Raw genomic sequence first — 13,164 nt, forward strand, 5'->3', positions numbered from 1 at the left:
TCAAGGCCACCCTGAGACTACATAGTGAATTTGTGGTCAGCCTGATCCAGAGTGAGACCCTACCCCCCTGCCAAAAAAAGGATAGAAAGAAATGCCATAATTGTATCTGTTAATTAAAAGAGATCACTGTTTAAGATAAGATAATGTCTGTCATTTGAGTGTAAAAAATATGGAATCTGGAGAGAGTTGCTGTTAGAGAAAGTGTATTCTTTATCTTCTTCACAGACTTTTCATCTTTACCAATATTTTTAAATCCAATGAACTATTCTCAAACTTGTTTCTGTTTTGTGTTCTAGGGAAATGTACATCTTGTGTTCTAAAGGGGAGAAAAACACAAACAGAAAGGTCAGTAATGAGAAACCACACCGTGCCCACAGAGTTCATTCTCTTGGGACTCTCAGATGACCCACAGCTGCAGATTGTGATCTTCCTCTTTCTGTTTATCACATACATATTAAGTGTCACTGGAAATTTGACCATCATCACGCTCACCTTGGTAGACTCCCATCTACAGACCCCCATGTACTTCTTCCTCAGGAACTTCTCAGTTCTAGAAATAACCTTTACAACTGTCTGCATCCCTAGGTTTCTAGGCACAATTATTTCCAGAGACAAAACTATTTCCTACAATGACTGTACAGCTCAGTTGTTCTTCTTAATCTTCATGGGCATAACTGAATTTTACCTTCTAACAGCCATGTCCTATGACCGCTACGTGGCCATCTGTAAACCGCTGCATTACACAACCATCATGAACAAGAGAGTCTGCCTGTTGCTAGTCTCCTCAGCCTGGTTTGTGGGATTCTTAAACATCTTCCCACTGGTCATTCGTTTTCTTCAGTTAGATTACTGTGGATCTAATATCATTAATCACTTTACCTGTGACTACTACCCCCTACTGCAGTTATCCTGCTCAGACACGTGGCTCCTGGAAGTGATTGGGTTTTACTCTGCAATAGTGATACTTCTGTTCACTTTAGCATTAATAATTCTCTCCTACATGTTCATCATTAGGACTATTTTGAAACTCCCTTCAGCCAGTCAGAGAAAGAAGGCATTTTCCACATGCTCCTCTCACATGATTGTCATCTCTATCTCCTATGGAAGCTGTATTTTCATGTATGCTAATCCTTCTGCAAAGGACAGAGCATCATTGACCAAAGGAGTCGCTATTCTCAATACTTCTGTTGCTCCTATGATGAACCCATTTATATACACCCTGAGGAACCAGCAGGTGAAGCAAGCCTTTAAGGATACTGTGAAAAAGGTTATGTTTTTCTCTGGCAATTGAAAATATTAGAATCATATATAAACTGTTACATAAGGAATTAAAGAATAAAGTACTGGACTGGAGAGATGGCTTAACTGCTAAGGTGCTTGCCTGCAGAGCCTAACAACCTGAGTTCAACTTCCCAATACTCAGGTAAAGCCAGACTAAGTGGCACATGTGTGTCAATTTTGTTTTCAGTGGCTGGAGGCCCTGTTGTGTCCATTCTTTCTTCTCTCTAGCGCTCTCTGCTTGCTAATAAATGAATAAATACATAAATATTTAAAAAATAATACAGTCATCTTTGGGCTGGGAAAATAGTTCACTGGCCAGGAGTGTTTACCACACTAGCATTAGGACCTGAGTTCATTCTTCACCACCCATATAAAAAGCCAGGTATGACTTATTTTCTGTATCCCTAGTCCTGAAAGGGACAGAGAAAGAAGAGCTCCAGGTCTTATTGCTCAGACTGACTGATAAATAGCTGGTACAGCTTCAACAAGTAACTCCAGCTCATTAAAAACATGTGGTCAGGTGATACAGCGACACCTGATGCTCTTCTCTAGGCTTCACATGTATGTGCACAGGGCCATACAACTACACACATGCATACACTATATCTACTACACACAAAAGCACACACAATGAATAAAGTATCTTTCACAAACCAGGCGTGGTGGTGCACGCCTTTAATCCCAGCACTCGGGAGACAGAGGTAGGAGGATTACTATGAGTTCGAGGCCACCCTGAGACTACATAGTGAATTCCAGGTCAGCCTGGGCTAGAGTGAGACCCTACCTTGAAAAACCAAAAAAAAAACAAAATAATCTTTCACAAAATTATTGGAAATGTTATCAGCAATATGATATTTGAGAATGTTCTCAGTTTAGAGTACATGCTATGCTCTGTACTTCAGGTTCACTTGTCTGTGGTCCTCTGTCTGTCTATAATCTTTTCTTTTTTTTTTTTTTTTGCCCAGGACAGTCCATGCTCTTGCCATCTATAATCTTTTTGTTTACCTATGTGTATGTATTTTTTAAAAAGAATAAAGTCATATTAAGTTTTCTACTTTGCATACCATCTCAAAACTATCTTTCTAGATCCACACAGGAGTGGGAGAAGGGACTCTCTTTCCTTCATTGAAAATACTAAGGAGCTTGCCAACTCCTTATTCAAAAATTTCTCATTGAATTAATAAATTGATAATTGGATATTGTTTCATGATTTTCTGATCTTTCAAATATCTCACTGAACTGTATTTGGAAGAAGTAGCAAACAGGGGTTAATTACTATGATTTTGAATGGGCAGATTGCTTTGGTATAGAAATACGGCTTTGGCTTAAGAGAAAGCAGGTCAGAATGGATTTTAACCTAGTAATCACTAATACTTAACATCTAACAGGAATATTATCATGAAAACTGAAACTATTAGAAATTTCTGTGAAATTTAATAACTTCAATCAATAGTCTTGGTATAAAACATATAAATTTACACTGAAATATTTGTAAGTATTAGGAACTTGTATGAAAAATATTCTTTTTAAAAATTTTATATTATTTGTGAGCATTGAGATATAGACACAGAAAGAGAGAGAGACAGAGAAATAGAAAGAGAGTATGAACATGTCAGGGCCTCTTGCCAGTGCAAACAAACTCCAGATGCATGTGCCACTGTGCATCTGGCTTTATGTGGGTACTGGGGAATCAAGCCTGAGTCATTAGGCTTTGTAGGCAAGTGCCTTAACTGCTGAGCCATCTTTCCAGTTCTTATTCCTTATACTACTAATAACTAAAATAATGAGAAAGACTAAGAGAAATAGAACAAAAGATGAGATAGACTTTTTCAGTGGTGATGATGGCATTTGTTACATTGCAGACTTACTTTTTTTGTCTTATAGACATTTGATTCATTTATTGCTGCCTCTTAAAGCTGCCGCTTCATTGTGAAGAAGCCCTCTCACTACTTCCACAGCAAGAGCTAGTTTTACATTTCTCTTTATGTGTGTATCTATCATTCCTAGGGTTGATTAAGACCAGTATCGGGCATTATCCTGGAGAAAGAATAGTTTACAGATTAAAAGTTTCATGATTTTTAATTTTTTAAATTTTATTTGTGTATGTACACATACCTTTGTGTGGGAGAGTCATGCTACACAGTGTGCATGTGGCAGTTAGAGTACAACTTACAACTTCCTTCCACCTTCTTCTGAAACAGGGTCTCCATCACTGTTAAATTCTTGTTTTCTTTCTATACTTGTTTGCCACTGGTGCTTGTGAGAGTTTCCAAATTGTATTGGCACTGCCTTCTTTTGCCGAAGGCTCCTTGGGACTGCAACCAGCATGTGCCATTTTGCACACTACTTTACTTGGGATCTGAGGAGGATCAATCTTGGGTTGACAGGTTTGTAAACAAATACCATTAGCCCCAAAGCCATCACTCAGTTCAGGTTTCAAGATTTTGGCTACTTTACTTTTATATTAATAATTTAGAATACATGAATTTTTACACACATGGCCAGGAAAGAAGAAAGATGACTATACCAAACTAAATTTATTGGGAAAAAAAGTACTGCATCTGAAATTCTGGCTATTCTATCAGAAGTATAGAAGAGAATTCCTGCTAAGCATAATAGTGGTTAATAAATTTCAGAGTATAAGATAACTTATAGCAAAAGAAGTTGAAAATTACCATAATTAATGTGTTTAGCTTTGAATCATTACATCAATGACATGTGTTTTAGTTTGTATCTTAAATGTCACCAAAATTGGCCCCTTCATGTGTCAAAGACTTTTTCTTCAGCTTACGTGCTATGACCCTTTAACACGGTCTGTGATGAAATATTTTGTTCAACTATGAGAAATTCAACTGGGATATATCCAATCATTATGGTGATAAGATATAAGGACTCTATTCTAACTAAAGGATTTTTGTTTGTTTGTTTGTTTTTTGGTTTTGATTTTTGAGGCAGTGTCTCACTTTAGCTCAGGCTGACCTGGAATTCACTCTTTAGTATCAGCATGGCCTTGAACTCTTGGTGATCCTCCCACCTCTGCCTCCTGAGTGCTGGGATTAAAGGTGTGAGCCACTACATCCTACCTAACTAAAGTGTTTTAGTTAATAACATATCAGGTAAACAGGGGGTTAAAGAAACAAATTAAAATGCCTCTAATAAGGAAATTTAGGCAAGTAAAGCATGAATGAGTCTTTCAATGAGACCAGGATATGTTCCACATAACTTTTCAACAAAATATCCATCTTAAGGAAGATTTATAATGATTAAAATACAAGGTAACTCATTTATGAAAGCTGTTCACTTCCACATAAGTCATTTACCTAAAGATTTGATTACTGAAAAGTATAGCTTAGGAAACACACATCAAATTTATGTATGAATTTATTTGAATGTCAAACCTCTCAATAACCAGGACTAATGCTGAACTTCTGTAAATTTGGTAGGGGGGGGTTGTGAAATAAAAGAAACGTAAAAAATAAAATCAAGTGAAACACTCATGTATCCCACCACGCACTTAAGAGATTAAACATTACCACTTTAATTGAAATCTACTACCTAACCTCCATCACATCTTCTTTGTTCCTAGCTCAAAAATAACCATCCACTGTCCTAAATTTACTTATTTACTTGGCTATTTCTTAACCTATTCACAATTCTGTTGGACATGATTTTAAATAACATCGTAATATGTGTGTAACTCTAGCTCATTACATTTCATTGTTAAATGTTGTTCCCTTTGTGTGACTATACTATGCTGACATGATTGTTTCTCTCTAGATAGATAGATAGATAGATAGATAGATAGATAGATAGATAGATAGATAGATATAAAGATAGAGATATATAGAATGAACATATATATATATATATATATATATATATAATTTATTTGAGAGAGAGAAAGAAGCAGAGAGAGAGAATGGATACACCAGGGCCTCCAGTCACTGAAAATGAACTACAAATGCAATCACCCCCTTGTGCATGGCTTACATGTGTCCTAGAGAATCAAACCGAGATCTTTGGCTTTGCAGACAAATGCCTTAATCACTAAGCCATCTCTCCAGCCCAATTATTCTTCTCTTGATAGACATTTGAGTTTTTTCCAGGGAATCTTTGTCCATTTGTTGGATATACAACCAATGGTTGGATTTTTGGCTTCTAATTTTTTTTTTTTAATTTAGAGACAAAGTCTTGCCTCATGCCTAGCTTCTGGGTATTTCTTATCAGTGCATTTCTTCTTTTGAATCAAAGTCTAGGTATGTGGTACAGTTTAGTATTAAACTCTTGGGCTCAAACAACCCTGTCCACTTCCGGCAAAGATGGCGACCACCTAGCTGTGCTGCAAATCCAGGGAAAAGATAGGCAAGACATTAAGGTTTTTCTGGGTCTTCTTGACAGTGAGAGAGCTCAAAGGGGGTGGGTCAGGGAATCACGGAGCCCCTTGCAGGTGGGTAGAACACCCATTCCACCTAATAGCTGGGTGCCCCACTGCCATGCCCTGTCTGCACCCCATCCTGCGCCCGTCCCACACCCCATAACGGAGCCCCATCCCACCCCCCGTCCGGCGCCCTATCCCATGCCCCCGCACAACACCCTGTCCTGTGCCCTGTCCCACACGCAGTCATGGGGCCTCCTCAGCTATCCCCCATTCTCCTGTGGTGGGGGAGTGCAGACTATTTCTGGATCCCAGGGTTCCCAGCCAGAGTTTGGGCTGCTTCAGGGCTTAGTACCTCAGTCCCTCTCCAAGCTCAAATGCAGACAGCTTTGGAGAATTACTGCTTGAGAATTCAGGCAACTTTGGCATACCTGTCAGCAGTAGATAGGCGGGTTTGGCAAGTGGAAGCCCGGGCTGCATGGAAACTGCCCCAGGCTGCCTCAGATTCACACTGCACTACAGCCCAGGCTGATCCACCCACCTGCATGCCCATACATTGTCATGGGCAGACCACAACGCAAAAGAAATAACATGAAAAATCAAATGCAAGAAAATCCAGTTAGATCACCCAGTCCTACAATGAAAAATACATCTAACCAAAACATAGAAGAATCATTAGGATCAGAACATCAAATTGAACCCATGAACAATGCAACCCTGACCAACCTACTGGTAGAACTTGCAGGAAAGCAACACAGGACCGATAACCATGTGGATGCTACCATCACTAAGCGAGGACAAATTAATAAGAAATTGGAAGGAGTTCAAAGAGAGTTGATAGCTTTGAGGGAGAGTGAAAAATAAGAGGAACTTAAAACTCAGCTGGCCATAGTAAATTAAGACAAAGAAATGCAAGGATGAATTCCAAGAATCATCAAGAAAATCAGAAAATGATGTGAAAAGGGAGTTTGACAGAGCAATGGAAATGATACATAGAAAAGTAGTAGAAAATGCAAACTTAATTGAACAAGTCCAAAACTCTCTAGAGGCTCTCAAGAATAGAGTCAGCCATGTGGAGGGAGGACAGAAACTCTGATCTGGAAGACAAGATGGAAGAAACAGTTTGAGAGTTCAAAGACTTCAGTAAGTTCAAAAGTTCATCATGTGAAGAGAACATGAGGGAATTGTGGGATACACTTAAACATCCTAATATCAGAATCATTGGAATACCAGAAGGAGAAGAATTCCAGACCAAAGGCATGGAGAACTTATTTACCAAAATAATTGAAGAAAACTTCCCTAGCCTCTTAAAAGAAAGGCCCATCAAGATACAAGAAGCCAACAGAACTCCAAACAGACTGGACCAAAGGAGAAACTCCCCAAGACATATTATCATTAAAACTCAACATTGACACCAAAAATTTTAAAAGCAGCTAGGGAAAAACAGCACACCACTTTCAAAGGTAACCCCATCAGAATTACTTCAGACTTCTCAATGGAAACTCTGAAAGCTAGAAGGGCCTGGAATTAAACACTCCAAAGTCTAAGAACCTATGGCTTCCAACCCAAACTACTCTACCCAGCAAAAGTATCCCTCATAATAGATGGTGAAAGAAAAACTTTCCATGACAAAACTCAGCTTTACAATCATATGAACACAAAACCAAACCTACAGAGTATTTCAGGAAATTATCCACAGAGATTAAACAAATAACCAAATTCAAATGCCTACAAGAAGCAGATCACAATAACCAAACTCAGAGTAGACACAAAAAATATCAAATCCCATGAAAACACCAACACACATCTACCATCATAATATGGCAGGGATCAAATCAAATCTCACAGTCATTACCCTAAATATTAATGGCCTTAATTCACCCATCAAGAGACACAAGCTAACAGGATGGATCAAAAAATTAGACCCCTCAATCTGTTGCCTTCAAGAAACCCACCTCGCCACTAAAAACAGACACCTCCTCTGGGTGAAAGGGTGAAAAACAATATTCCAAGCAAATGAGAATAAGAAACAAGCAGGTGTAGCTATATTAATATCAGATAAAATTGACTTCAAACCAAAAATAATCAAGAAAGGCAAAGAAGGCCACTTCCTACTTATCAAGGGAATGATCCATCAAGAGGATATTACAATCATAAATCTGTATGGAACAAACACAAGGATACCACAGTTCATAAAACAAAACCTACTTGACAATAAAACAGAAATAACCACCAACACCATCATAGCTGGGGACGTCAATACACCATTATCAGTAATAGACAGATCATCCAAACAGAAACTCAACAGGGAAGTAAGAGAGCTCAACAAAACCATAGATCACTTACACGTAACAGACATCTACAGAACTTTCCACCCCAAATCCACAGACTACACATTCTTTTCAGCAGCCCATGGAACATTCTCTAAAATAGACCATATACTGGGTCACAAAGACTGCCTCCACATATTTAGGAAAATTGACATAATTCCCTGCATGATATCAGATCACAATGCTATATTGCTAGAAATCAACAACAAAAGACCCACCATGAATCCCAATGGCACCTGGAAACTGAACAGCACACTCTTAAACAATAAATGGATAGTGTATGAAATAAAAAATATATAAAAAATGAAATTGCAAAATTCCTGGAATTGAATGACAATGAGAACACATCATACCAAAACTTATGGGACACAATGAAGGTGGCCCTCAGGGGGAAATTCATCGCACTCAATGCCTTCATAAAAAAGACAGAAAGATCCCAAACCAATAACCTAACCATCCACCTAAAGGCACTGGAAAAACAAGAAAAATCCAACCCAAAGAGCTCCAGAAGGAAGGAAATAATTAAAATCAGAGCAGAAATTAATGAATTGGAAACCAAGGAAACAATTAAGACAATTGACAAAAACAAAGATCTGGTTTTTTGAAAAAATAAACAAGATTGGCCAATCTGATCAAGCAAAAAAAGGAGAGGCTTCAAATTAACAAAATTAGAAATGAAAAAGGAGAGATCACAACAGACATAAGTGAAATTGGGAGAATCATCAGGACTTATTTCAAAAACCTCTACTCCACAAAACTGGATAATGTGGAGGGCATGGATAAATTCCTGGATGCATAACATCTATCAAAGCTAAACTCAGAGCAGATTTTTTTTATTTTTTATTTTATTTTATTTCTCTTTTCTTTTCACAATTTTATTAACATTTTCCATGATTATAAAAAATATCCCATGGTAATACCTTCCCTCCCCCCTCACACTTTCCCCTTTGAAATTCCATTCTCCATAATATTACCTCCCCATCTCAATCATTGTACTTACACATATACAATACCAACCTATTAAGTAACCTCCTCCCTTCCTTTCTCTTCCCTTTATATCTCCTTTTTAACTTAATGGCCTCTGCTACTAAGTATTTTCCTTCTCATGCAGAAGCCCAATCATCTGTAGCTAGGATCCACATATGAGGAAGAACATGTGGCTCTTGGCTTTCTGGGCCTGGGTCACCTCACTTAGTATAATCCTTTCCAGGTCCATCCATTTTTATGCAAATTTCATAACTTCATTTTTCTTTACTGCTGAGTAGATCTCCATTGTATAAATGTGCCACATCTTCATTATCCACTCATCAGTTGAGGGACATCTAGGCTGGTTCCATTTCCCAGTTATTATAAACTGAGCAGCAATAAACATGGTTGAGCACATACTTCTAAGGAAATGAGATGATTCCTTCAGATATATGCCTAGGAATGCTATAGCTGGGTCATATGGTTGATCAATCTTTAGCTGTTTTAGGAACCTCCACACTGATTTCCACAATGGCTGGGCCAGATTACATTCCCACCAGCAGTGTAGACAAGTCTCTCTTTTTCCACATCCCCACCAATATTTATGCTCATTTGTTTTCATGATAGTAGCCAATCTGACAGGAGTGAGGTGGAATTTCAATGTAGTTTTAATCCGCATTTCCCTGATGACTACTGAGGTAGAACAGTTTTTTAGATGCTTATATGCCATTTATATTTCTTCCTTTGAGAATGCTCTATTTAGCACCATAGCCCATTTTTTGATTGGCTTGTTTGCTTCCTTATTATTTAACTTTTTGAGTTCTTTGTATATCCTAGATATTAATCCTCTATCAGATATATAGCTGATGAAGACTTTTTCCCATTCTGTAGGTTGCCTCTTTGCTTTTTTCACTGTGTCTTTTGCAGTGCAAAATCTTTGTAATTTTATGAGGTCCAAGTGATTAATCTGTGTTTTTATTGCGTGAGCAATTGGGGTTGTATTCAGAAAGTCTTTGCCAAGACCAATATGTTGAAGGTTTCCCCCAATTTTTCCTCTAGCAGTTTCATGAATTCAGGTCTAAAGTTAAGGTCTTTAATCCATTTGGACTTAATTCTTGTGCATGGAGAGAAAGAAGAATCTATTTTCATCCTTCTACAGATATATAACCAGTTTTCCCAACACCATTTGCTGAAGAGGCTGTCTTTTCTCCAATGAGTATTTTTGGCATTTTTATCAAATATCTAGTGGCTATAGCTACCTGCACTTACATCTGGGTCCTCTATTCTGTTCCACAATTGAAGAACAGGGAAAGCTACCCAACTCCTTTTATGAAGCTAGTATCACCCTAATTCCAAAACCAGGCAGAGATACCACAAGAAAAGAAAACTACCAGCCTATTTCCCTAATAAACTTAGATGCAAAGATCCTGAACAAAATCCATGCAAACCGAATCCAACAACACATCAAAAGCATCATCCACCTTGACCAAGTGGGATTCATCCCAGGAACACAAGGGTGGTTCAACATACGGAAATCTGTCAATGTAATACACCACATAAACAAGGTTAAACATTAAAACTACATGATGATTTCAATAGACGCAGAAAAGGCCTTTGACAAGATACAATATCACTTCATGATCAAAACATTGGAGAGAATTGGCATAGTTGGTACATATCTTAACATAATAAAGGCAATATACAAAGCTCCAAAGGCCCAAATAATACTTAATGGAGAGAGACTGGAGGAATTCCCATTAAGATCAGGAACAAGACAGGGCTGTCCTCTCTCACCTCTGCTTTTCAACATAGTACTGGAAGTCCTAGCTCAACCAATAAGACAGGAGAAGGAAATAAAAGGGATACAATTTGGAAAGGAAGAAGTTAAGTTAGCTCTATTCACTGATGACATGATTATTACATGATTACATTATTACATGATGACATGTAAGAGACCCAAGAGACTCCATCCCAAAACTCCTGAAGGTGATTAACTCCTATAGCAAATTAGCAGGATACAAAATCAATGCACAAAAATCAGTAGCATTTCTATATGCAAATGACAAGGATACAGAGAAAGAAATAAGGGACATAGTCCCATTTTCAATAGCAACAAAAAAATATAATGCCTTGGAATAACGTTAACCAAGGAAGTGAAAGATGTATACAACGAAAACATAAAAATACTCAAAAAAGAAATTGAGGAGGACATGAGAAAATGGAAAGAACTCCTGTGCTCCTAGATAGGCCAAATTAACATTGTGAAGATGACAATCCTACCAAAGGCAATATATAGATTTAATGCAATTCCAATTAAAATCCCTACAGTGTTCTTCACAGATACAGAAAAAATAATCTCAAATTTCTTATGGAAAGGCGGAAGGCCTCTCATATCCAAACATATCCTCAGCAAAAGAAATACCTCTGGTGGCATCACTATACCTGATCTAAAGCTATATTACAAAGCCACAGTAATACAAACAGCATGGTAATGGCATAAAAACAGGAGTATAGACCAATGGAATAGACTTGAGGACCAAGACTTTGGGTCAAGCAACGATAGCTACTTGATATTCAACAAAAGCCCAAACAATATAGGATGGAAAAAATACAGCATCTTCAACAAATGGTGCTGAACAAACTGGATAACCACATGCAAGAAACTGAAGCTTGATCTACACATTTCACCATGCACTACACTCTAATCCAAATGGATCAAAGACCTCAGTATAAGACCAGAAACTCGAATACTACTGGAAGAAAATTTAGGAAGTACTTTCCATGATATAGGAATGGAAAAAGACTTCCTGAACAAAACCCCAGTAGCTCATGATCTTAAACAGTCACTCAACCAATGGGATCATATGAAGCTGAAGAGTTTCTTTACAGACAAGCATACAATAAGCAAAGCCAGTAGATTACCCACAGAATGGGAGAAAATATTTGCAGGTTATCCAACTGATAGAGGCCTAATCTCTAGAATCTACAAAGGACTCAAAAATCTAAACAGTAAGAAGTCAAACACCCCACTCACAAAATGGGGCAAAGACATCAACAGGCAGTTCACAGAGGAAGAAATACAAATGGCAAACACACACTTAAGAAAATGTTCACCATCCCTAATCATCAGAGAAATGCAAATTAAAACAACTATGAGATTCCTCCTTACCCCAATAAGGATAGCAAACATCAAAAAATCAAATGAAAATAAATGCTGGCGAGGATGTGGAGAAGCAGGAACACTCATCCACTGTTGGTGGGAATATAGGATGGTACAACCACTTTGGAAAGCAATATGGAGACTCCTGAAAAAGCTGACTATAGAGAAAACAATAGACCCAGTTATTCCCTTACTGGGCATCTACCCTAAAACCTCCAAACCACAGGCCAGTGAGATTTGCTCAACCATGTTTGTAGCAGCTCAATTCGTAGTAGCTAAGAGCTGGAATCAGCCCAGATGTCCATCACTAGAAGAATGGATAACTAAGATGTGGTATATCTACACAATGGAATTGTATACAGCAGTAAGAAAAAATGACACAAAGAAATTTGAGGAAAATGGTTGAACCTGGAACAGATCATTCTCAGTGAACTTACCCAATCACAGAAAAAAAAATCACCACATAGTCTCACTTATTTACAGCACCTAACCTGAATCTACCCAAGATACCTTACGTACCCAGCAAGCATCTCATGGACTAGACATTAGGATGGATGGGGAGGGAGGGTAGGGCATTGAAGGGGTGGAAAACACTAATCTAGACCCAAACGGCAATGGTACCATAAAATTCTACTTCCTAAAAGGCAGATCAAATGGCTGAACCTTCACCAGGCCCTTACATGAAACACCTGAACCACAAGACATAGGAGAGGGTAGGATCAAGTCTAACCTAAATCTTCTACATCTTCCCTCCCTCCCTCTCCCCACCCCTCTCTCTCTCCTTTCTAACTCCTATATATTAGTTACCTTTTTTCCTCATTTTCTTATGGGGCACTGACCTGTAACTCCCAGTACCAGCATGGGGCTATAACCCACAATGAGCTTTTGATCAGAGAAACCTACAAAGTTTTCTAAAAGAATGACAGATTTCTGTCAGAGTACTTGATGACCCACCAAAGGTTACTGGTAAGACCCTATTGCTAAAGACACCATATGCAGCTGACACTTAAAATGGAATGGAAGCCAGGAGAAAGTCAGTCCCCAGACAGTCA

General features: G+C 38.2%; 1 protein-coding gene across 1 annotated transcript; it reads left to right on the top strand.

Moving 5' to 3' along the window:
- Positions 1-352: 352 nt before the first annotated feature.
- Positions 353-1,291, top strand: LOC101602251 (olfactory receptor 6C3-like). Its single transcript, XM_004650479.2, has one exon. The coding sequence runs from the start codon at positions 353-355 to the stop codon at positions 1,289-1,291; it is 939 nt and encodes a 312-aa protein (XP_004650536.2).
- The last annotated feature ends 11,873 nt before the right edge of the window (positions 1,292-13,164 follow it).

Source organism: Jaculus jaculus, chromosome 6 (genome assembly GCF_020740685.1).
Source record: "Jaculus jaculus isolate mJacJac1 chromosome 6, mJacJac1.mat.Y.cur, whole genome shotgun sequence".
NCBI classification, from domain to species: Eukaryota; Metazoa; Chordata; class Mammalia; order Rodentia; family Dipodidae; genus Jaculus; species Jaculus jaculus.

Bases quoted from the DNA above. Each gene is read 5' to 3' on its own strand.
- LOC101602251 (XM_004650479.2), top strand. From the start codon at position 353: ATGAGAAACCACACCGTGCCCACAGAGTTCATTCTCTTGGGACTCTCA.